General features: G+C 32.2%; 1 protein-coding gene and 1 non-coding gene across 3 annotated transcripts; one reads left to right on the top strand and one right to left on the bottom strand.

Annotated features, from left to right (window-relative positions):
- Positions 1 to 11,202: 11,202 nt before the first annotated feature.
- LOC133039942 (acyl-acyl carrier protein thioesterase TE1, chloroplastic-like) lies at positions 11,203 to 21,724 on the bottom strand. Of its 2 annotated transcripts, none has more exons than XM_061119075.1 (4): positions 21,381 to 21,709; positions 19,972 to 20,084; positions 17,711 to 17,806; positions 11,203 to 11,518 (listed from the first exon to the last, which is right to left on the bottom strand). In XM_061119075.1, exons 1-4 carry the CDS (start codon positions 21,679 to 21,681, stop codon positions 11,411 to 11,413), a joined length of 618 nt encoding a protein of 205 aa, XP_060975058.1. In that variant the 5' UTR covers positions 21,682 to 21,709; the 3' UTR covers positions 11,203 to 11,410. The 2 variants fall into 2 exon arrangements, with proteins under 2 accessions (XP_060975058.1, XP_060975059.1); XM_061119076.1 differs by lacking the exon at positions 11,203 to 11,518 and adding an exon at positions 19,053 to 19,177 and having other exon boundaries at positions 17,719 to 17,806; positions 21,381 to 21,724.
- A 446-nt stretch (positions 21,725 to 22,170) lies between these two features.
- Positions 22,171 to 22,278, top strand: LOC115698423 (small nucleolar RNA R71). The gene has a single exon (XR_004008170.2). It is a non-coding gene; the product is annotated as a small nucleolar RNA R71 (small nucleolar RNA).
- The last annotated feature ends 5,331 nt before the right edge of the window (positions 22,279 to 27,609 follow it).

The raw sequence follows: 27,609 nt of genomic DNA, 5'->3' as shown, positions 1-27,609 counted from the left end.
AAGGAGCATGATTTGATACATATATCAAAGTTTGGGAGAAAAAATTACTAATTACTAATAATGTATACCTTATGTGATACTAGATACTACTACTGATACCTTTTAGTATTTTTCGTATAAATATATATGATACTATAAGAGAGAGAAAATATATTTTAAGAATGTATTTTTTCTAGCAATGTACCATAACTATTACGAGTACTGCTATTGCCCATCATAGTATACCTAACATCTTTATGAGATCATGTATTATAATTAGTTAATATTTTTTTATAATTATTATTAAAGTATAATAAATAGTTCCTAACATTAAATTATACAGTAGTAATATATATAAGGCTTTACTAATATCTCTTAAATATTACGACTAACTTATTATGCCATTTAAATTTTTTAATTACGTTGTTTTAAATTCTCCCATTAGTATTATAATCTGGCCCCCTTAATTTCAAGTCTAGCTAACTCCATTAGTATCCAATAACATTTTCCTTAATTATTTCATATAGGTGTCAGTCTAATATATAATTACTACTAGCTAGATTTGTAAAAGATATTAATTTTAAGGCTCGTTAAGAATTTTACATAGAATTTTTACATTATTAAATTATGCCATCTAAATTTTTCTAGCGGTTAAAAATTTATTTTTTTTTAACTGCTAAAATTATTGGATTTAACAACTTTTGCTTAATTTCATTCAATTTTATTAATTCTGCGATTGTCCATGTACTAAATTATGCTCCCATACTTTCATATTTATCAAATCATGACTCTCAAACTTTGACATGCATGTGTTAAATCATGCCCTCTGACTTTCATCCATGTTAGACTTTCCTTATTAAAATTAGACAAAAGTTCTTAAATTTGACAATCTCAAAAATTCAAAAGAAAGATTTTTAACGATCTTAAAATTTTAACGGACATGATATTTTAGTACAAATTAACGTTCGGGAGACAAAAATATTAATTATCCTAATTTTAAATATAAACGTTAATCGTGATGTAAAATAAAATACATATATATATAAACATATAATCTTTAGAATTTTCTTAATTATTGCATATATATATATAGGTACGTGCGTGAGAGTGATATTATTACTATATTTACCAGCTATAGATCTATAAATTATATTAATTTTTTCATGAAATAACTCCATCATAAATAAATAAAATATACATGCGATCTTGATCTAGATCATAAAGAACGAACATGTTTAATCACGTATAACTATATACATGAAAAAAAAACACAATAGAAGAACAATATAAGTACTAGCTATGAAAGTAAAATATTATGTTATTTATACATGTATATATCATCACTACACATATATTTATATATGGAGATGGTTACGAATCTTTTTGTAAGTATCTTAAAAGCATCGATCAACAACAAAATAAATGCTAAATGTTGTAAAAGTGGCCTAGAAACTTAGTCTTAGCTGAATGTACTTAGGACTTTCTAACTACCTTACCGGTTTTATAGTTAAGTTAGTTATGTTGTTTGTCTATAAATAGACTCAACTAACTCTTAGCTAGTGTGATTCATTCCTCAATTTTACAGAAACAAGAGAGAGAGAGTGACAGAGAGAGAGAGCAGTGTACTGGTGCACAGAAACCAGTTTCTCTGGTGTGCACAGTTTGTGTTTCAATTTCTCTTCTACTTACTCTAGTTCGAATCACCAATTATTGTACATTGTATTCTTGGCATACATGTTTAATGGAAAGTTCCTTAATGGCTGAATATTGATTTCAATCTTGTCTTGTTAAATTCAGTTTGTTTTACTGTTTTATTGTCATTTTTCTTTGCATTAAGTTTCTGTTAATCTGTCTTAGACTTAAATCAATTAAGTTGTTCTTGATATTTGAACATTGTGATCGGTTTGATCACATCAAATGGTATCAGAGCTGAGGTTCAATCGAGGAGATCAAGAAGTGTTTGATTAAAGTCTAACTGCAACAAGATTGAAATCAAGAAATGGCATCAACTAAGTACGAGGTTGACAAGTTCACAGGAGCTAATGACTTCAGTCTTTGGAGAATCAAGATGAGGGCCTTGCTGGTACATCAAGGCATTGCAGAAGCCATTAATGTGGATGCATTGAAAGCAATTGAAGATGTGAGGAAGAAACAAGAAATCGAGACCAAGGCACATTCTGTAATTCTTCTCAGTCTTGGAGATGAAGTACTGAGAGAAGTTGCAGATGAGGAGAAAGCCCTTGGACTGTGGGAAAAGCTTGCTACGATCTACATGAAGAAGTCCCTTGCAAACAAGCTGTACTTGAAGAAGAAACTGTACACCTTGAGGATGGAAGATGGCAAGGAGCTTAGAAGACACCTAGATGACTTTAACAAGATTGTTCTTGACTTGAACAATATTGGTGTGAAGCTAGATGAAGAGGATCAAGCCATAATCCTACTGAGTTCTTTGCCAAAATTGTATGAACACTTTGTTGATACAATTCTTTATGGCAAAGATACTCTTACTATGTCTGAAGTGAAAGCAGCCTTGAATTCTAAGGAAATTCAAAGCAAATCAGATGACAAGACAGAGCACAATGGAGAAGGTCTATTTGTCAAAGGAAGACATGACAAGAAAGGACACAAGAACTACAAACATGGTGGTGATCGAGGGAACCAGAAAGCAAAGACAGGTTCAAGAAACACAACTGACAAGAAGTGTTTCTATTGCAAGAAAGAAGGACATTTCAGGGATGAATGCCTTGCTTTGAAGAACAAATTGAAGAAAGAAAAGAACAAAGAAAAGGGACAAGCTGATGTTGCTGATGGTTATGACTCAGCTGGTGTTCTGGTGGTGTCAAACACAGATTCTGGACAAGAATGGATACTCGATTCTGGCTGTTCTTTTCACATGTGTCCTTGTGAAGAAATGTTCTGCAATCTTGAGAAGAAAACAGGGGGTACTGTTTTATTGGGTGACAACAAGGCATGCACAATTCAAGGGACTGGATCCATTGTGATGCTGATGAATGATGGTGCTCAAAGAATCATCACTGATGTCAGGTATGTTCCTGAACTCAAGAGAAATCTCTTGTCTATTGGTGTTTTAGCCTCAAAAGGATGCAAAATCAAAATTGATGAAAACTCACTTAGTGTAATTAAAGGTTCCACTACTGTAATGAAAGGAATATATAGAAATGGATTGTATTTTCTTAATGGAAAATCAGTTACTGGCCTAGCTTCAAATGTTACAGGTACAGGTGATGATGACTTGACAAGAATGTGGCATTTGAGACTGGGACATGTGAGTGAAAGAGGCTTGATGGAATTGAAGAAGCAAGGAATTCTCAAAGGGAAGGTGTCATGCAAAATGGATTTCTGTGAGGAGTGCATATATGGCAAAAGCTGCAGACAGAAGTTCACACCAGCAAAGCACACAACCAAAGAACAGTTGGCATATGTGCACTCAGATCTTTGGGGCCCTTCAAGAATTCCTACACTTGGTGGTGCTTACTATTTCATGAGTATCATTGATGATTACTCAAGAAAGGTGTGGGTCTATCTCTTGAAAACCAAAGATGAGGCTTTCAACACATTTGTCAATTGGAGAAAACTCCTTGAGAACCAAACTGGTAAGAAACTTAAGAAGATCAGAACAGATAATGGATGGGAATTTTGCTCAAACCAGTTCAAGGAGTTCTGCAGCAAAGAAGGGATAGCCAGGCACTTGACAGTAAGAGACACTCCTCAACAAAATGGCCTGGCAGAGAGGATGAATAGGACTCTGCTTGAAAGAGTTAGATGCATGCTCAAAGGAGCTGGTTTAGAAAGAAAATTCTGGGGTGAAGCTCTGAACACAGCATGCTATCTAATAAACAGATGTCCCTCCACTGGTATCAATTTCATGACACCACAAGAAAAGTGGACTGGAGAAGCTCAAACCTATGACCATCTAAAGGTTTTTGGGTGCACTGCATATGCTCATGTGAGGCAAGACAAACTGAAGCCTAGGGCAGTGAAGTGTATGTTCTTGGGATATCCTGAAGGGGTTAAGGGATACAAACTTTGGTGTCTTGAATCAGGGTTCAAAAAGTGTATCATCAGCAGAGATGTCACATTCAGAGAAGAAGAAATGGCCATGAAACCATTACCAAATCCAACACTGCAGAAAGTAGAGCCATATTGCAGAGTCAATCTTGAGGTGGATCAGTCACACTGCACAGACAAAGACTCAGAAGCAGATGAGAATCAAGCTCAAGAGCTTGAAGAACAATCTCATGAAACACAAGGAGATCTTGATGACTATCTCTTGGCCAGAGACAGGGAAAGAAGAGACATCAGACCCCCTACAAGACTTGGTTATGCAGATTTCTCTGCATTTGCACTAGCTGCAGCCAGTGAACTCGAAAATTCTGAACCCACTACATACAAGGAGGCACTGAAATGCAAGAACAGGGAACACTGGTTGAGGGCAATCAATGAAGAAAAGGTATCATTGATCAGAAACAAAACATGGTCTGTTGTGAACAGACCACCAGGGCAAAGATTGATCGATAGCAAGTGGCTGTTTAGACAGAAAGAGGGAGTCAATGAAAATTCAGTAAGGTTCAAGGCAAGGCTTGTGGCAAAGGGATTCACACAGAGAGAAGGTGTCGATTTCAATGATATATTTGCACCTGTGGTGAAACAAGCTTCTATTAGAGCCATTATGGCAAAAGCTGCTGCTCAAGATCTAGAAATAGATCAAATGGATGTGAGGACAGCTTTCTTACATGGCACTTTGGATGAGAGAATTTACATGAAGCAACCTGAGGGATTTGACAATGGTAATCCTAACCAGGTATGCTTGCTACACAAATCCCTCTATGGCCTAAAGCAAGCACCTAGACAATGGAATATCAGATTTGACAAGTTCATGTCAAGGATAAAATTCACCAAGAGCAAATATGATCCATGTGTTTACTTTGACAAGGAAACCTACCTTCTATTGTATGTTGATGACATGCTAATAGTAGGCAAGGATAAACACAAAATCAGTGAGTTAAAGTGTCAACTCAAAGGTGAATTTGAGATGAAGGATATGGGAGAAGCCAAGAAAATTCTTGGAATCGAAATCAGGAGAAAGAGACCTGGTTTCATCATGCTAACACAACAGGGATACCTGAAGAAAGTCCTATTGAAGTTCAACATGAATGAAGCCAAACCTGTGATGACACCATTGGCTCAACACTTTAAGCTCACTAAGGAGCAGGCTCCCCAAACTGAAGAAGAAAGAAGAAACATGGATGGCATACCATATGCTAACTGTGTAGGCTGCTTGATGTATGCCATGGTATGCACAAGGCCTGACTTGGCCTATGCCATGAGCATAGTAAGTCGATTTGTTGCTGACCCTGGAAACCTGCACTGGGATGCAGTAAAATGGGTTATGAGGTATGTTAAAGGATCTCTGAACATGGGTTTAATCTACAAAACTACAGAGAAAAGTGAATGTGAGGTTGAAGGATTTGTCGATTCTGATTATGCTGGATGCATTGACACAAGGAGATCATTGACAGGTTATATCTTCACAGCTTTAGGTGGATGTATCAGCTGGAAGTCAAACCTGCAGAAAGTTGTAGCTCTGTCATCCACAGAGGCAGAGTACATGGCTGCAACTGAGGCAATAAAAGAGGCACTGTGGCTAAAAGGTCTCTCAAAAGAACTCGGGTTCAACTCTGAGGACATGACTGTCCATTGTGACAACCAAAGTGCCTTGCACTTAATGAAAAATCCGATGTTCCATGATAGATCAAAGCATATCGACATCAAACTTCACTTCATCAGAGAGATCATTGCCAATGGAGAAGTTCAAGTGAAGAAAATCTGCACTGATCACAATCCTGCAGATATTTTTACAAAATGTGTCACTCAAACCAAGTTTAGACACTGTCTGAACTTGGTCAACATCAAGGAAATTGGATAAGTTTCCATTTCCCTTTAATGTTCAGCCTTTCTTACTCATGTTCCCTAAGTCTAAGTGTCTATGCCAAGGTGGAATTGTTGTAAAAGTGGCCTAGAAACTTAGTCTTAGCTGAATGTACTTAGGACTTTCTAACTACCTTACCGGTTTTATAGTTAAGTTAGTTATGTTGTTTGTCTATAAATAGACTCAACTAACTCTTAGCTAGTGTGATTCATTCCTCAATTTTACAGAAACAAGAGAGAGAGAGTGACAGAGAGAGAGAGCAGTGTACTGGTGCACAGAAACCAGTTTCTCTGGTGTGCACAGTTTGTGTTTCAATTTCTCTTCTACTTACTCTAGTTCGAATCACCAATTATTGTACATTGTATTCTTGGCATACATGTTTAATGGAAAGTTCCTTAATGGCTGAATATTGATTTCAATCTTGTCTTGTTAAATTCAGTTTGTTTTACTGTTTTATTGTCATTTTTCTTTGCATTAAGTTTCTGTTAATCTGTCTTAGACTTAAATCAATTAAGTTGTTCTTGATATTTGAACATTGTGATCGGTTTGATCACATCACTAAATGTGTATAATATATTTAAAACGACATAATCTAAATTAATGAAATTATTATAGTATAATAATAAAAGCATCTACATATTGTTAATGAAAAGATCATGCATCAAATAAAATATATAATAATTCAATTGCAAATATTTTGAACTTTTTTTTTATAATACTAAAAGGGATTGAGTATTATTAGTGCCTAGAATTTTTCTCAATGTCATACTGTTATTAGTGTAATTAAATATCGAATATCATATAATTTAAAAAAATAACTTTTAAAAAATATTGTCAACAAATCATTCTCTAACATCAATGATCGGCTCACATATATGATTATAAATATAATTAACTAGTTTCATGCACATTTTAAATTTCTAGGTCTGAAAATTCTCTCAACACCCAAGTCACATTAACTATTTCATGCATATCCTATAAATATATATATATATATATATAGATATTACTAGTGTCGAACACTTTAGGTAGCGTTTCATAATTATAAAAAAATTATTTTTTAAAATTATATGAAATTTAATTACACAAATAATAATATTAATACTAGGCTATTAGCTTTGTCTTTTAACAATTCTATGTTATGACTACAACGTCCGTCTCTAAAAGTATTAAGCATAAAAATCACAATGACTACATATGTTCTTATAGTCAGAATATTTGTTGTGACTAAAACTAAATTATATATTGACGATTTGTATCCAAATACTATATTTTTAGTTACAAATAACTTTAGCAAAACATCAATTTGCATCTCCAATACAATGCTCTTATACCATATTTTTTTGCTAAGTGATCGAGTTATATTTTAATTTTCTATCAATTATTTACATTTTCATTGAGATACTTGAAAATTTGTATCTATGTTTTAATTACATAAATTCTAGAATTTAATTCAAGATATATACACTTTGTGATTGCTAATATAAAAGTTTCCTTTTTGTTAGTTGGTATTAACACCTATGTATGTAAGAAAATATAGATGACTTATAAAACTTCTATAATATAATTTATTTCAAAATGTTAGAGCATTATTATTGGGCACCAGTAATGTCTAACACTTGTTATAGATGATATCCTATAATTAGTTAGTGATCCTCTAAAGCTATTTTTTTTTAAGTTATATGAGATCCAATACTTATTTACACTAATAGTAATATGAAAGTGAGGAAGGTGTTAGACCCTATTAATGTCTTTTAGTATTTCTCAAAATGTTACTATAGTATACTAAATAGAAGTATTCATAAATATGGTAATTTATCATACTATACAACCACTAATTAATTTAAACTACTATAATTAAACATTTATCTTTAGCTTCTTCATGAGAAAAAAATAAAACACCCAGTATAGAGGTTTAAAGAGGATGGTTTCATTGATTTTACTTTGGCATTCAATAAAATTTCAGCTTTATCTTTGTTTAATTTAAAAATCGAAGATAAAAGTGAGGAGCTAGAGTAATTTTCGAACGCCTATGTCTTTGGCTATGTTTAAATACACGAAGACGTACGTTGGCCTCGACGTGGAAGATTACCAAAATTATCTTAAATAATTATACTAAGAAATTTAAATAGTACCTAATTGTAGTACGTTTTGCTAATAACTAATTGAAAATATGCACAAATTTTGGTAGTAAAATTATTTTGATACCAAAACTTATAAGCAAAAGGGACACCCAAAATGGGTTCATAAAAAAAGAGCACACCCACCAAAACATATAGAATAATGTATATATATACAAAAGACCTAATAATTATTAAGTAAATATAGATTAATGTAAATACAAAAGATTTAATTTAAAATAAACAATGTTCGTAATTGCTAAAGTAAAAGTGAAATAAGCTTTATTAATAAGAAATGGAGGCATACATAATTAGTTATTGCTCTCTATAATATTATATAGAAAAAATCTATAGTGTATAATCTTCTTAATTATAGGATGTTTAAATAGACACTCTCTGACAGTTTTTTCGTTTTTTTTTTCTTCATAATCATGTACGTTGTAGTCACTCAGAACAATCTATAAATTTTCAGAATATTTAGAATAATTTACAATATCAAAAATAAAATTCAAAAATTTACTTACCACACGTATAAAAAAAACCTTTACACGTGCAATAAAATATATGAATCATATTTTTGGGTATTGTAAACTATTTGAAATTTTCTGAAAATTTTCAAGTGAATCATAAATAACGTTAACGTCTATTGAAAAAATAAAGTAAAACGGATAAGAGGTCTACCGAAACATCCTTTGTGGAAGGTATACTATAGATCTATCCTATTATAAATTAGCACACTTTCCGAAAATACACGCACACATATTTGGGCAACCTCCCCAAATAGGAATGCACCATCCCGGACATTCTTTATTAAGATTATTTTGGCTTTGCCTTAGCATTATAAATGAATGAGAATAATCAATAACACTAGTAATGCCCTTTCCATCTTGATGACGGTGATTCGATTCTGATTCTGATTCCGATTCTAATTCTGACGAGTAAAGTTGAATATTGTCGTTGTTATTGTTCATGAGAGCTCCTCTACCTGCAAAACTAGTACATGGAAATAACACAAGAAGAAGAACAACTACATAGCTCATCATCATTGTCATCACATCAAAAAATGAATATGACTTATTTTTTATTATTATAAATAGTACTCTTGATCTATATATATTGTATGCATTGCAATACCTAGAGAGAACATTGACATTGTATTTATAGCACTAGATAATATGCTTACCCTAGCTTGCTAGGAGTGGGTATTTTTTTAATTAATAAATAAAAACACGTTATTGATATTTATATATATACTAGGTAAATGTACGTGTCGAGCTACGTATTGCTAGTTTTATTTAAAATTTTGGTCTTTTTAAGATTTTGAATGTATTTTATTTTTAAAGATTACAAAGTTTTTGTTTGAAAAAATTAAATATTTATATTTGAAATATTATTTAATAATGTATTAAAAATAATATTAGTGTAATTATAAAATTGTAAATAATTTATTATTGGAGTAGTAGATTATTCTATTTAGTTCTTTTTTTAACATAGCATTGTAATGTAAGTTTATATCTATAAATATTCTGTAAAGTGTTAATATTATGCTTCCTATGCTTATCCAGAGAAAAGATTAGATAACGTGAGGTTAACTTTAATATATAAAGATTTTTCTTTTTTAAAAAATAAATAAAAAAAAATTATTAATATTCTCCCAAGATAAGTTTGTTAGAAAGATATGTGGCTAAGATGATTTTTTTAATTTAAAAAGAGATTATTAATATTTAAAAGATTGTTTAATTTTTTGGGTTTAATTATTGGGTTTATTTGTTAACGGGAGATCAAATCTAATCGTTAAATTTAACAGAATATTCTTTTATTTTTAAGTATATTCTGTTAAACCAAAAAATGCCGTTAGATAGGCACTTTTAATATATAAAGATATATTACTGTATCACAGATCTATATTAAATATTAATAATTAATGACTATATATTAATTGGATAAAAATAGAGACATATTCTATGTAAAAGTCATCTAAACAAAAGTGATAAGCGTTAGTTTTAAATAGACATATAGGATTCGTTTAGTATGTTGTATTACACTGTATTATATTAGATTGTATTTTATTGTTATAGTGAGATTTCTCTCACCTAGAAACTCGATACCAGACCTCTATTTAGAGGACACGTATACTCAGATTTCCCAAAGAAAGCTGAGATGTCCCTGAGGGACTCCTCGAAGTTTTAAACCTCGCTTAAAATAGAATCAGCGAAAGGTAGCGAGCATGACCGAAGTCTAATCGCATCCGAGACAAGAGAGTAGCTCGCATACATCGAACTATATGCGAGTATCCTCCCCGTGTCCGTGTATAAACCAAGAGACCGACTCTCTGTAAATGCGAGTTTGTCCTAAGAACCCTGCGGCCTTGATAAGCCAATATAGACTTGCATGTTTAGGTCCTATCAGCCCATCATGCGACGTCCGCAAAAGGCGATTATCTAAGGACGCAGGCATCTTAAACATAATGATAAACCCGCGAGTTTATCATCAGAATATGAACAGTCAACTCGCAGATTTGGAAGACGCATACGTTGATGAACTTAGTAACTGCCGTTCATTTATTAATGTTAACGTTGTTTAGTTAATTATTGTAATTCAATGTGTAAAAACGGATTGGCAATGAATGCTATCCTTGTGTAACTAATTGGACACCTGCTTTGTGTATAAAGGGGTGATCCACCGTGAAATGGCACCTACGAAACTCTTGCTACAGTGGACTAAGCAGACCGTGATCTGACTGAACCACTATAATTCTTTGTCTCATTGTTATTTCCAGTTTTTTGTTAATTATTTCTCATTCCCAGTTTGAGTATTCGCCACTCTAGGTTGAATACTCGCACTTGTTCTTCACATAAATTTCTCCCTGTTACTAATAGTATCGTATAATTTGGTGTTGCGAAATTCACTCGACAACATTTATGTAATATTTTTATGTAAAACTATAAGTGGTATTAAATTTTATGGACACCTAAATATATAATATTTCAATATAAATTAAAGTTTAACATAGTATTACATAAAAATATGATATATAATCTAATTCAATACAATACAATACAATACGACCTCCCTAACAGTCGAGCATTCATCACTCAATCGAATTCGAGCAATAAAAATTACAGTACAATAAAAATTAATTTACTACACATCTAACATCGAAAATAATTAAACTAATTGCACAGTGATGAATAATTTTTATTAAACACACTCTAATACATTTCCCACATATATTGCCTATATTGTGATCATATTTATTTTTTATTAATTTTTTTTAATTACTATACATTATTGTAAATTAATTTATAAAATAATAATATTTGAATTTTCTTCTATATTTTTTTTTTTTTTTTTGATGTAATTATATCATAAATTTATCAAGTAAAGATGTTACGATCTCCATGGGTATAGGGCTAGGGCGATACTTCTTATCCAACCAAACTGCTGTCACCTTTGCTTCCAAAATAGGCTGTGTTTTAATTGCAATAACAAATTAGGCACAATCCTTAATATATAAATATATATATATATATATATATATATATATGGAACACTTCTTAATGGGTATTACCCATGAATGATTACTAAACAAATTTAACTATAAATATTAATTTTAAAAATATCAAACCATTGAATTTTGATCTAATAACGAATAATGAAATCACAAATTTGAATTTCTATGCGTAATTTAACTACTTAATCAAAAAAAATATAAAAAAATATCTCTTTTTACACTATATCAAAAATATGTGCATACAAAAATATTTAACTCAAACTCAACTTTTTTTTTTTCTTATTTTTCTTGCTTAAAAATTTTTTTAATTTTTTTTTTTACCGATGGAACAATCTCAGCCTATATGATATAAAAAAGAGAGATTTTTTTTAATTAGATCGAAAAATTAAGCATAAAAGCTCAAAATTTTCTAATTTTACCCATTCATGGGTAATACCCATTAAAAGTGCACCCATATATAAATATATATATATATTACATTGTTCATTATAGTCCTAATAAATAGAGTTAATATCATTTTGAATTATGTATATTATAAAATTTATTGGTTGAATTCTGTATTTTATTAAATGATAAATTAGATCCTGTATTTTTTAAAATTACTCTGAACTGAACTTTTATTAAAATAAAACTTAGTAATAATCCAATTTAGGCACAATCCTTTTTTTTTTCTCTCTCTCTCTCGACTCCTGGCAGCTGGTGCAGGAGCTATGGCGAAGACAAGAGGAAGAGGGCGTGGGAAAGGGAATTCGACGAAGCTGGTGAAGAAGAAGGGTCCGAATTCTGTTTCGGATGTCAAGAAGACTAAATCAATGGATGCGGTTCTTGGTATTGCCCATATTGAGCTATCGGATGCTGAAGATGAAGATTCGATTGATGGATCTAATGGAATTCCACCAGGATTGCTGGAACCAGAGGCGTTATCACCGAAGTCCTCTCTTCGATCGATTATGCAGCAGGAAGACATCAGGAAGGATTTCGCCCACTTCATGGAAGCCTCTGAGCAGTGTTCTGCAAAGCTTTCGCAAGGTATGGCTACGAATCCTCCTATACTGAGATCTGGTTCTGTCGTTAGGAATTTATTTTCAAATTCAGGGTGTAATAAGGTGAAGATTACCAATGATGATATTCAAGAGGAGGTGGATTTCTGGAAACCATCTATAGTCTGTTATGTTCTAGGAGCAAATCCCCCGTTAGCTGTGTTTGAGGGTTTTGTGAGGAGAATGTGGATTGATAAGATTGAGAGAGTTGGTTTACTGTCATATGGCATCTATATCATTCGGTTTTATTCAGTTGAATCTAGAGATGATGTGCTCAGGGGAGGTTATATCTTTTTCAACCGAAGACCAGTTGTCATGAAAGAATGGGAGCCCTCTATCAATGTGAAAAAAGAAGACATTAGGATGGTACCTATTTGGGTTCATCTAGATGACCTAGAACTGAAGTATTGGGGAGAGAGATCTTTGTTCAAGATTATTGGACAAATTGGGAAGCCGGTTATGGTTGATGAGGCCACTAAAAATAGAGAAAAACTGAGTTTTCCAAGAGTCTTGATCGAGGTTGCCATTAAGCAAGATTTGCCCGAGATGATAGAATTTGAGGATGAGAATGGTTGTAATACTTCAGTCACCATTTCGTATGAATGGAAACCTGTGGTATGTGCGCATTGTGAAGGTTTGGGGCACTTGACGGCTGATTGTAGAAGGAAAGAACCCAAAAAACAGCAGCAGTGGGTCAAGAAATATACTGGGCAGCAGCAGGGTGTGATAAAAGAACAGGATGATAGTAACAAAGTTGATGCCGAGGGCTTCCAAAAGGTTCCAAAGGGATGGAAATCTAAACCTGAGAAAGAACATACTGCTACTACAACTAGTAACAAGTTTCTTGCTTTGGGGGAGAATAATGGAGATGAAATTGGTGAGGAAAAGGGAGATAATGATGTAGGAAAAGCAGGGCAAATTCTAGAAGATGATAACATAGGAGGGGGGGAGGGCCCTCTCTTAACAATGGATAAAATTTTGAGTTGGAATGTCCGAGGGATCAATAGCCAACAAAAACAAAACCTAGTCAAGCAATTGATTAGTTCTCAAAAGGTTGGTCTTGTTGGTCTTCTCGAGACAAGAGTTAAGGCTCGAAATTTGGGAGCCTTATATATAAGGATGTTTTCGGGGTGGTGCTTCACCTCCAATATTGCTTGGCACAAGGGTGGTCGGATAATAGTAAGTTGGAATCCAAATAGTTTTGATGTCAACATCATAAAGTGTACTAGTCAACTCATTCATCTCTTTGTTGCAACTATAGACAAGAAAACAAAGTGCTTTGTGACATTTGTCTATGGTTTTAATGATGAGATTGGGAGAAGGAGTTTATGGGGGGACTTAAGAGACATAGCAAGAAAAGAAGCTTGGGTGATTCTTGGAGATTTTAATGACATACTTACTAAAGAAGAAAGAATAGGCAGCAAAGTGAAGCATAAGAACTCCTCGGAGTTTCGTGATTGTGTTGAAGAATGCAACCTTGAGGATGTGAAGTTTGTTGGTAATTTCTTTACTTGGTGTAATAAGCAACTTGGAGATGAGAGGATCTACTCTAAAATAGATAGAGTCCTTGCAAATCCAAGTTGGCTTGACTCACACCCGAATGTTGAAGTCGTTTTCCTTAATGAGGGGCTACTAGATCACGCTCCAGCTGTTCTAACGATTTCGGTTCCTTTGCTTGGTGGTAAGAAACCCTTCCGGTACTTCAAGATGTGGGCTTCCCATCCTGAGTATAACAAGTTGGTTCGAGATAGATGGTTGGAAAGGGACAAGGGCACGAAAATGTTTCAGATTGTCACTAAATTGAAGGGGCTGAAGCTGCTGTTTAAACTGTTAAACAAGCAATATTTTGCCGAGCTACCTGCTGCACATGCCAAGGCCAAAGAGGAATTGGAGGAATGTCAAAAGGAACTACACCAGAACCCGATGAATATAGATTTATAGAACCGTGAAGCTGCTGCCAGATTAGATTTTGCCTCGGTCCAAAATGCTTATACTTCTTTTCTCCAACAAAAAGCAAAGATTTTATGGCTCAAAGAGGGGGACTCGAATTCAGCTTTTTACCACAATAGTATTCGTGCTAGAAGAAGTCAAAACCAGATTTTCTCTATCATGGATATTAGTGGGGTAAGAGTTGATAATCCTCATATAATTTTAACTTTGTTTCTTGAGTACTACAATCAGATTTTGGGGAGTAAGATGCCTAAGAGGAGATCAGTTATGAAGAGAATTATAGAGCAAGGGCCTTCTCTGTCTAATCATCAAGCGGACATGCTCGTTATGAAGTACACAAAAGAGGAAGTCAAGAAGGCAATATTTAATATTCCTGGAAACAAAGCTCCTGGTCCTGACGGATTTAGTAGCTCTTTCTTTCAAGACAATTGGGATTTAGTAGGGGAAGATGTTTATGAAGCCATTACCTCTTTTTTGCACTCTGGACAAATTCTTAGAGAGGTGAACAATACAGTTTAACCCTTGTGCCAAAAATAAAGTGCCCCAATGTTGTTGGTGATTATAGACCAATAGCTTGCTGCAATGTATTATACAAAGCAGCGTCCAAGATGATCTGTTCAAGGCTAAAACTAGTGCTACTAGATTTGATTTTACAGAATCAGAGTGGTTTTGTACAGGGAAGGTTCATTGGGCATAACATTATGGTCTGTCAAGACTTAATAAGGCACTATGGAAGGAAAACCTCCAAGGCGAATTGCATGATCAAGTTGGATTTGCAAAAAGCTTATGATACAGTGGAATGGGATTTCATTGAAGAGATGCTTATGGCTTTCAATTTTCCAGTTAGCTTTGTCAAGCTAATTATGGTATGTGTCCGAACCCCGAAATTCTCATTGATGTTTAATGGGTCTCTTCATGGTTACTTTGAATCAAAAAGAGGTTTGAGGCAAGGTGACCCAATTTCCCCATTGTTGTTTGTCTTGGGAATGGAATACTTATCCAGAATAATGAAGAAAGTGGGGCTTAAATAGGATTTCAAGTTTCATGATAGATGTGGAGATTTGAAGCTCAATCACCTTAGCTTTGCAGATGATGTTCTGTTGTTTTGTAATGGTGACTACAAAAGCATCTATCTCATGCTCCAAGGTCTTGAGCTATTTTCGCAAACATCAGGTTTGAAACCGAATCCCTCTAAAACTGCTGTTTATTGTAATAACATGGGCGATGCAGATATCCAAAGAATTTTGGATGCTTTTCGTTTTTCAAAACAAGAAGTACCATTCAAATATTTGGATATTCCCATTTGCCCAAAAAAGCTTTCAGCTAAGCAGTGTGATCTTCTTGTGGAAAAGATGGTTGCCCGAATTAGAACCTGGAGCTCTAGAAATTTATCTTTTGCAGGGAGGATAGTGCTTATAAATTCAGTGTTAATGGCAATCCACTCATATTGGAGTAAAATAATGGTCCTCCCTAAGACCATTATAAAGGAAATAGAGTCTATCTGTAGAGGTTTTTTGTGGAATGGGAAGCACAAAGTGACAGGTGTGGCTGTTGTTGCTTGGAGTAAGGTGTGCAATACAAAGTCAGCAGGTGGATTGGGGTTGAAATCAGTAGGGGATTGGAACAATGCAGCAATGTTTAAGTCCATATGGGCGGTAGCTAAAAAAGAGAATAACCTATGGGTGAAATGGGTTCATTGTGTGTATATTAAAGGGGCAGATTGGTGGCAATATAGTGCTAACACAAATGATAGATGGTATTGGAGAAAATTAGTTGCATTGAAGGGTAAGGTCATGGAGCTTTTTGATGAAAATGAAAGACAAAGCTGCTGTAATCAGTATAAAGTATCAACTGGCTATACAAAGCTGGTTCCTGCTGGTGTGAAAAAACAGTGGACATCTGTGGTGTGGAGCCGATTGAATTGTCCTAAACATAGTTTTATTTTATGGCTCGCTATGCTACAAAGATTGAAGACAAAGAATAGAGTGAAGATTTATAGACCTGAGATTGACAGCAGCTGCCATTTATGCAGCAGTAATGCAGAAGAGAGTGTTGATCACCTCTTTTTTGCTTGCTCTTTCACCCGAGAATGCTTCGATTTGGTTAAAAACTGGTTGGAATGGAAGACTAGTGTGCAAACTGTTGAAAAGGCTGTGTTGTGGCTTGGAAAAGCTAGGATGAGTAAGCTCAAGAGAGGTGTGCACGCAGCTGCTCTTGCTGCCCTGATCTACCAACTATGGATCTGCCGAAACATTAAGTTTTGGGAGGGTAAAGAGAATAATTGTAGAGTGATTTTTCAACAAGTACAAAATGTAACTAAGAATAGAGTATCATGTATATGGCCAAAGAAAGTCTCTAATTGTGACAAAATGTGGTTCGATTCATTGTAAAAGTGTGATTTGTGTCCTTGTAATGTGTACATAGTATAGAAGTGAGGTCCTCTCTTTTTATTTGAGGATGCTCTTTGGGTGTATATTTGGTTGTTTGGAGTAATGAAATCATCTTATTCATTAAAAAAAAAAAAAACCCAATTTAGAGGTATTTTGACAAAACTTGTTTTCTGCATTTGTTCATATTAAGAAATATCTTTGAGTTGGTTATATTAAAAAAATTGTCAAAAATTGAGTTTATGATCTTATTTGTACAATTTTAAAAAATATATGGTTTATTTTGTCATTTAACAAAATAAAAAATCTAGCTAATTAGTAATTTTTACAAAACACTGAGTCAAAATAGTAATAACCCTAACAAATATTAATTCTACATAATTTTTAAAATTTTTTTAGATAACTTATTTAATATATTTTATTCAAAATAAAATTTAAATATATAACTATATTCTATACATATATGACAAAATAGATTATCCACCAATAAATTATTCAAAATATTTTCTTACTATTATTGTGAATTTTTTAGTACATTATCACTCAATAAAATGAATAAGAATTAGAAACTTTCTAAAAGTTCGAATTTGGTACTGACTTAAAAAGTGTGTATATGAAAAATTTAGAATAATAAATATCAAATGCACCTACCAAATGCAATAGATCATAGAGATTCAGACACACTCAAATTACACACATTTTTTCTATATATATGTTTTTTATATATATATATATATTTATATATATATATATATATAAATATTTATAACCTCTAGATTGGGAAGCTTGAAGATGTTATTCTCGAAGTACAAGCGCACTGCTGAAATTCTTGAACACTTAACTTTCATTACAAACTTGTCTCCACTCTAGCAATATAAGCAAAAATTAATAAACCATTTTAATTAGTACTTTTAACTAATCTCAATTTGCAAAATGATTTAAGTTTTTTGTTGTATAATTCTTTATAAAACAGTCTTATTAGTTTGAGAATATATAATGTTAGAATTTGTAAAGAGTACTTATACAGACATATATTTGTTTTACAAAAATAAACTTAAAATGATATCTATTCTTTCCCATCCCAACCCCCCATAACAATAAAGTAATATATTTATTTTTTAAAAGTAAACCAATAATGTAATAATACGTATTTTGTACGCATAATAAAGTTATGGGTGTTCTCACAATGCACACCCTTAAAAAGAAGTTTATTGATGCACACCTATCTATTTCGATATTTGAGAAATTTTTTTTAGTTCAATTCTCTTATGCCGAAACAAATAGGGAGTTCATCAATAGACAAGGTGTATTGTAAATTTTTTCTAAAGATATTTGTAGTGTTCGTTAATTATTTATAATTGTTAAACATATGCTTTAATTACAGAAAAAAATGACGATAGTGTAAATTTCTTTTGCTATTGTTTTGTTGCAGCGGTGCTCTTTTCGTTATTAAGTGCTAGCTATGAGTCTGTTAAATGTTACCTAATAAAATGCATGTGTTGTAACAAATTTTATTTACACCCTAAATATTTTTGAAGAAATTTTATTTTAATAATTTTTATTTTATATAAAATATATATATTTTTGATTGTCCTAAGTTCTTTTAACTTTTTTCTTTTAATTTATATTCTTAAAAATATAACTATCAAATAAAAATAAATTAGATTTTAAATCTTATACAATAAAATAAAATATATATATATACATGATTTAAAAAAATATATGAAAATAAAATTAAAATAAGTATTGACGTTAACATAAAATAACGTGTGAAAAAAAATTAAAAAATATATTAAGAGCATTTTTTTTAAAATTATTTTAAGTATTCTTTTAATAATAGGGTGTACTAATTATCATTTTATGGGATGCAAATAGAACTCCCCAAATTTAATAGACCTAACTATCATTTAATAGACTAGGGAAAATATATTATTGCCCTTAATACTCTTCTTTTATTATAGGGTCACAGGGAAATTTAATTAATGATACTTCTATTAGTCTAAAATTTTAAAAATAAACTAAAGATACTCACTCTAGGCAATTAAGCCTAGTTTTCATTTGATCCCCAAATTACTCCTCCCTCACCCAAAATTCATCTCTCTCTTTCTCTACCTTCTCTTGTTCCCTCTCTCGTCTTCACCCAAACCTGTGTCTCCTCCCATTCTCGTAGCGCAACCAGTCCCGCCCATACTGACGACCATCAACCAAGAGACCGTACACCGATGACTGCCACCACACTGTGACCCATCAAAGAGATCGAGACCCATAAATCGAAGAAAACGATCGAGACTCTTTTCACCATTATTGTTTAGATATATGATCTGTAGTTTCTTTATATTTTTTTTTTTAGTAAAAATTGAGTTTTGGTGAAATCTGTATTTTTTTAGGTTCTCCTTGATTTTTTGGGTACGATAGCAATGTAATCTAAAGATTAGGGATGAAGGTTCGATAAGGTAGGATATAGTTGATAAAAGTACACATGATATAGTACGATAGTGGTACGAGATAGTGGTATGATAGTTGCTTACATTCTATGTCATGAAAAAAATTTATGGCATGATAAAGTTTGATAAAATTTTTGTGAATACTCGATAGGGTACGATGGTGGTTACAATATTAATGTAATTTAGAGGTTAGGGATGAAGGTTTAATATGGTACGATAGTTGATAAATGTACGATGGTCTCTTGGCCATTAATGATCATCAGTCATGGGTGGGATCAATTGTTCTGTAGGAAATGGGAGGAGACGCTAGTTTGGGTAGAGACGGGGGAGAGGGAAGATCGAAAATAGAGAAAAGAGAAAGATGAGTTTTGCAATGAGAGAGGTAATTTGGGTATCAAATGAAATTAGGGCACTACCTATAGAGTAAATATCTTTGATTATTTTTAAAATTTTGTGGTATGATTATTTAAATTTCTCTATATATATAATAATTAGTAGATTTTACCGTAAATATCAAATATAATTATTATATATACATATACATAATTATTAAAGAGATAAAAAAAAAAAGAATTAAATATACGTACTCTTAAAGGTGAATGGAAATTGATTGACAATTCTGAGAATGCTAACAATGTATTCCCATTGCGCAGAAGGTTATCACAACTTACACCAACACTTTCCATGACCTCATAACAACCTATATGAAAATATATAAATTTATACATAAAATATATAAAAAAAACATCAATAAATAATTTTTTATATACTCTGTTTTTAATAGAATTATATTCAAGGTACATATACTCAAAGATTAAATAGAAGATAAGAATGGTAGTTAGAGACTTCATGTAATTAATTGGTTGGCGCTTCGAAATATATGAAAGTTTATACAATGGAAAATCTATTTTAAAGACAATCAAAGTTGATGTTAATTAAAAATAGAATTAGATGTAAAAAAATTACTCAAAAAGATATAGATTGGTTCAAAAAATTGTATTAAAAATTATTTGAAGACCCTTTTAAAAGCGGTGCTACTTAGTTTGTAAAGTGTATTGTTCGGTGGTAATATATACTTATCAAATTTACCATTACAAATATTTGGTTAGCGTAGTTAAATTGTAATTGTTTTGTGATTAATATAATTTTTTACTAATTTTCAAAAAAAAAATTATTAATAATAATAACGAAAACAAATATATTATAGAGATGAGTACTTCAAGAATATCTCTTTTTTGTATCCATTAATTAAAAATATCATCATATTATATTTCATTAAAATGTATCCACTTTTGTGAATGGGTGAGTTGCCCAATATACTTTCACTCTCCACTTAAGTCTAGCACATAATTTACATTAACTTAAAGAGTATAATTGAGAACATCATCTATAAAAGTGGGTATCTTAAAGGATATGAAAATAAAAGTAAAAATTAAAACAAATAAAGTAAAGTGGGTATACAATGTAATTTCTACTATATATATATATTATAAGCTAATAGGGCAACACATACATACACAAAGTCGGCCTTAAATTTAAGTGGGTCATATGAAAAAAAATATTTTGGGCCCTTATTTAAAGAAAAATATGGTATTTTTTAAAATTAGTAAAAAAATGTGTAATTTTAAAAGGTGACAAATTTCTTTTGGGCCCTAGGCTAGGTGGACCCTAGGCAGGGACAAATTAAACTACTAGTATTAATGTGGGGCTATAGCCCCATAAAAAAAAATATTACCTTTTAAAAAATTAAATGTAAGAAGAGTGATTATAGTATATAAATATTTTTTTTTAAGATAAATAAGTTATTACAAAGTAAAAATTCTAAATCTGTTATTGGCCCTAAACACCTATAGCCTATTTATACTTAGGGTCAAGCCTGTGTGTACACATGCACATGCACGTACACATACATAAACATGCACATGCACATGCACGTACGTACTACGTAATTAAGAAATCACTTATATATATATTATATATATAAAAAAATGTTTACCATGTTGGCAATAACTTGCATAAGTGGCATTGTTTACGACACCATAGTGATCAAGCTCATAATCACGAACTTTGAGCTCAATTTCAATATTATTATTATTATTATTATTATTATTATTATTATTATTATGGCATTTTATAATGGGGAAAAACAAAGACCGAAGACGACGTTGATGAGTAATAGTAACTGGAAAAGCTACTAATGATGGCGATGAACGGTGAAGATCGTGACACGTGGACACATGTCCTAGTGGCCTATTATTGTAGGTAGGAGTTGGCAATATTGAAATGGTGTGCAACATATTGTTTGCTAATTCTATATAGCTTTATCGAATACTCATATGGGGACTTTGTTTATATATATATATAGTAGAAAATATAAAAGGATTGGCAAATTATTGATTATAATTAGGCAAACCTAAAGGCCGGCCTAGAATATATTAAATACCCAATAATTAACTATTATGCTGGCCCAATAATATTATAGACTAGCTAGTTAACTATGAGTCGATATAAGGCTGAATTGAAGACAATTAGGATAGGGAGAGAGAAATGGTTGTTGGATTAAAATTTTATTGTAGGTACATATGTATAATGTATATGTTATTATAAAGTGTGATATAAAATTAAGTGACCATTGTTGATTGTTCATCATGGCCATCTCTTCTAAGAGCTCATGGGCTTCATTAACGCTTTTTCACATAAAGGCCCCACCAGAAGCGATATCTATGAGTGTGTGGGTATTACTAGTCAAACCATTGTAGAAGTTATGGACCAGCATCCACTTTGCCATCCCGTGATGGGGGACACTTTCTAATAAGATCCTTGAACCTCTCCCAAACATCATAAAGAGACTCACGGTCGAGCTGGTAGAAATTATTGATCTCCCTTCTCAGCCTGATAGCTTTAGTTGGAGGAAAGAACTTGGAAAGAAACTTAATTTAAGGCCAATTCATCCCAAGTGTTGATTGAGTTAGGTGATAAAGACAACAACTAACTCTTCGTTCGTTCCCTCAGTGAGAATGGGAACAATCTCAAGTGAATAATATCGTCACTAACTCCATTCATCTTGAATATTTGACAAAGCTAAACGAAGTTAGCTAAATGCATGTTTAGATCTTCTGACGGAAGTCTCCCAAACTGGATTGTGGATTGAACCATTTGAAGAATGGCTGGTTTGATTTTGAAATTATTTGCTTCAATGGCAGGTGGCCTTATACAAGACTGGATCCCTGGTGGGTAGCACATAATCCCTCAATCTTCTGTCAGGTAGATTGTGGCCATTATCCTGATCCACAACACCATTATGCCCATTATGAGCCATGACTTCTTCTAATTCAACCCTTGTAGCAACTTTTTCTAACCACTTGTTTTTTCTATTTTGTGTGCAGGTTAATCTCAAGATCAACAGGTACTCTTGCAGTTGGTTTTTGACGACGCATAAACTACTTATTCTTGAGAAAAGAGAAAAATCGACACAAACATGTTAGCAAAAAAATAGAAAGAGAGAACCAAATTAGAATAAAATTTAATTGATTTAATATTAACTAAAATAGTCCCTGGCAACGGCGCTAAAAACTTGTAATAAATTTTCCAACACGTAAGTATACGTACCTTTTACAAGTAATAGACTCACAAGAGTGAGGTCAATCCCACAAGGACCATAGTTAATTACCAAACAATTAAATTTCTAATTCTATTTGGTGACAATAAAAATAAGATAATATATTTAATTTCTACTAAAAAAAAAGAAAGAAAATAAATAATTAAGGTGAAATTTACAATGATTAAAACTTAGAATGATTTATTTTGATTGCATCTACTTTATATGGTTATATAATTTAATTCTCAAATTCCAATTTTTATTTTATAGCAGATTTCCTAAAAAAACTTATATTCGGGCTAAGACATATTAATCTCAACCTATATGTAAATTTTCTACTCTCATGATAAATTTAAACACATAGGTGGCATTACGCATAAAAATCCTAAATGCTACACAAACCATATAGGCACTCTCGTCCTATATCAAAATTTATATCTATTTCACTATAGCATAATCAATACTCACTTATCAGGTTTTATATTAAAATCATAAAACATTTAATTGGTGATCAAGAAATTAAAAATAATTAAGTACAAATGAAATATGCACATAGAAAATTGAGAAAGAACTAAATCATATTAAAATCAAAATAAAATGTTAAACAATCTCCATTAACAAAGTATGTAAGTTTATGCAAAAACCACTCCAAACTCATTGGCTTACAATCAAGCGCATTCTGAGATATGTAATGGTACTGTCAACTATGGCCTTTAACTTAATAAGCCTCTAAATTATGAATTTAAGAACTTTTGTGATGCTAATTGCAACTGATCTAGATGATAGAACGTTTACCTCTAGCTTTGCAATAATTTTTGGCCCCAATCTCATTATGTTATGCCCATATTTTGAGCAAAAATATGGTCACGACACATGTACAAGAGATGAAAAATGAACCAGCTAGAATATTGAAGAATTAATATGTTATTTATATTGCCTCAAAAAATACTAGTCACGGTTATAAATTGAAGTCTTTCCTTAGGTGACAAAGGATAAGTCAAAATAATAGCTGACTAGTAGACCAACAAGATCAATCACAACCAACTCGGGAAAAGCAGAGTACAAGAAAATTAAGACAAGGAACTTTGATTGATCGAACAAGACAGTATAAAGGAGTTCAACTTAAGGAGCAAGCATAAATGATACAATTTGAAGAGCTTACTCAAAAGCTTAAAAAGAATTGCCCAAACTTCATCATGAATGATCAATAATGCGAGAAGAATGTCCAAACATGTGTCTCACATATATCGTCTCGTCATCGTACAACACAAGGCATAACTAAATACAGGATAAATGCGTCCTTATAAGAAATGCAAAGATATGTACGAAGACGAGATGATGAGTCATTACAAAGAGCAAGTATACAGTGAGATAGATTGAGATAAATCTCCATAGAAGTTTTATCTAAGTGAATTGCGAGCAGCACTTTAAAAGCGGGTATCTCGGTAAAATAACTACATGCGTATAGGATAAGGCTAAATAAATGGTTAATTTAGAATCACATATTATCAACACGTTGTAATTGTATGAAATGTGAGAATTATAAGTTTCACGAGAAGTTATTTAAATTCAAAAAAATAACCGCCAATATATCTCAGAAATCCTATAAATATGGACAAAACCTACGGTGTAAGGGGGAATTGAGAGAATATAAAGATCCTTACGATCAATACTTGTATGATACTTGTACTCTGTGTAAACAAAAAACCTAGAAATGAAATGGACTCGTGGATAATGAAGATTTAACTTCAACACTACGTAAAACTGTTAGGTTATTTGTAATATTAATTTTAGATTAAGTTTAGTATATTTTTAATTGAGTTTTAATCGTGTTTGGAGCATTTTTACGCTTCTTATCTTTTATTTTTGCAGATTTAAAATGAAAGAAGATTAGAAAAATATCAGAGGAAAAGATGGGAAAAAAGATTAAAATATCTCTCAAAAAGATGATATTTAAAATAGAGAAAATTATGTAAAACAATAAAGCTGAAACTTCAAGCCTGAATTAGACTATCTTTTAGTTAGATTTTGGAAAAAGTCAAAACATGAAAGTTCTAGATCTATCTTTTGTCTTTCCGGAACATCTTGAATTGTCCAATTCCAAAAAATATTGAGCAAGTTATGGCTAAAATACTATAAGTAGTCAACGCAGTAGACAAATTACCATCGAAACGAAGCCATCTGGTGAAACTCCAACACGGACAGCGACCCGCGGCCCGCCCCCCTAATTAACACCATAACAATCATATTTTTGTCTCACGTGGGTTTTGGTGGTTCCCTAATTCGAATAGGTATTTAACATGTGCGTATTAAAATCTTTTTAGTCCCTCAAAACCTATATAAAGGGTGAACTAGAGTTGATTTAAGTCAAGCAATTTTAGAGGAAAAAAGGAGTACGAATTTCAGAGACAGAAGTCAATACTGGAGGCATTCTGCAAAGTGTTTTTAGCATTATTTTATTCTCTATCTTCTTCTCTTTCTTAAAGTTAATATGTGTTATTTTGCTTCCATGAACATGTGTAACTAAACACTTGATTAGGGTTAGATGGATGTTGTTTGATATTGCTTTACGGTATTAATATGATTTATTTTCCCCCAGTTTCAATGTATTCTATTTCATTCGTGCTTAATTACTTTTAATTGCTTGATCACCAATTAACTGTCTATGATTTTGATGCGAGATCTGAGAAGTGAGTGTCAATTATGCTGTAGTGAAATAGAACTGAATTTCGATATAGGACGAGATCCTGTATGGTTTAGATAGCTTAAAGGGTTTCTGTGTTTAATGTCTGTTGCATGTTTAATTTATCACGAGAGTATAAAATTTACATGTAATTGAGGTTTATATATCTGAGAAGACTATAAATTACCTTAGTAAACATGCTATTGCATAAAAGTTGGTAACAGAAAGATAATCATATTAGGCCATAATCAAAAAATACAATTGAAATCGAAGCCCTAGTTTTTATTAACTGTTAATTTCCTTAAATTGTTTCTCCTTTCACTGTTTTTATTATTTTCTAGTTTTAACCTATTCTTAATTTTTATTTAACCAAATAGAAGTAAGGATTTAATTTTAAAGTACTTAACTACAATCCTTGTGGGATCGACCTCACTCCTGGTGAGTTTATTACTTGTTAACGATACGTACACTTGCGTGTACAAATTACCACAACAAGCTTTTGGCGCCGTCGTCGGAGAATTTTAGTTAATATTATTAAAAATTAAATTTTGTTCTAATTTGCTTTTTCTTCTCAGTTTTAGTACTACTTTTGTTGTTTCAAATTTTTATTTTTTTAGTACTAATTTAATTTAATTTTTTTATTTTACTAATGTTTTATTGATGAGCTTGACCTGCAAGGTAAATCTAGATGTTATACCTTGAGGATTTTGCGCAACAACACAATGAACCATTCTATTCTGCTTGGAGGAGATTTAAAGAGCTTGGAGAGAGATGTTTTCCCACTTTCTCAAGTGGATGTTTTACGTGGCTCTTTTATAATGGACTTAACGATGAAACAAGAAGCTGGATTGATTATGGAGCAGAGGCAACTGGAGCGCCTCTATTAATGAGAGGCTACGATGTAATAAATCTGTTAAATAATATGGTAGATTTTGATTACGAGTGGCATTGGGATCCATCACTGCAGGGTTGGAGTCACCAATACCAACCTTATTGCCCAAATTCATCCCAACAAACTGAAAAAGAGGAGCAACTACTAGCACTTCTACAATTACTTCCAGGAGAGATTAATCGCTTAAATGACATGGTGAGATCCTTATGTGATAATTCACTAACTGATGATTCAGAATGTAATAACTCCAATAATGAAAGTTATGGGAGTTATTGATACAATGAAGGAGGGTCATTAGTTGAATACAATGAAGATAATGAGTCCACAATCGAAGATCAAGATCCCTTTGAAGTAATATTAACTCAAAATTTGGCTACATCAGATTCTTACTTGATAAATAATGAATGTCGTGGAGCGAATGAAATCATTGAAGAGAATGAATTCATCCATGATCAAGAAATCATTGAATATGAAATCACAAGCAAGGGTATGGATAGCCAAGTGGAGAGTGAGCAACAAGAAGAAAGGTTGTTAGATGAAAGTGTAGATACTATGACATTGATTCGACTTCATCAATGATATTGACAAATAAACCACCAATGGATCCATATATTTCATCAACACCATATTATATACTCTACAAGCTACGAAAGACTTCTCCCCAAGCTCATCATCCAAAGTCTTATGTTGTTGCTACTGACTTTGATTCAAACTCATCGCTTGCCAAGCTTGAAGGCAAGTACAACAACAATTTTTAAGTTGTCTTGCATGATGCTTATTACGGGCATCAACCGCTTGTTGATGTGGGGCTCAGTTAAGTTTCCTTTCCTTTTTCTTTAATGTCACATTGAGGACAATGTGTCAATTTAGTTTGGGGGGTGACTAAATTTTTATTTTTAGTTTTTTTTTTAAGTTTTATGTCTTTTAATTTTTAGTTTTTAGTTTTTATTGTTTTGAATCAATTTTCTTAATATGAGTCAATTTGAAAGTAGGTAGATAGCATGATTTGAAAAGTTTATTTATTTTTTGAAATATGCGTGTGCTTGGTGATA

Source organism: Cannabis sativa, chromosome 7 (genome assembly GCF_029168945.1).
Source record: "Cannabis sativa cultivar Pink pepper isolate KNU-18-1 chromosome 7, ASM2916894v1, whole genome shotgun sequence".
Classification (NCBI taxonomy): Eukaryota; Viridiplantae; Streptophyta; class Magnoliopsida; order Rosales; family Cannabaceae; genus Cannabis; species Cannabis sativa.
Note: the sequence above shows the minus strand (reverse complement) of the source record. Positions and strands in the feature narration are given on the sequence as shown.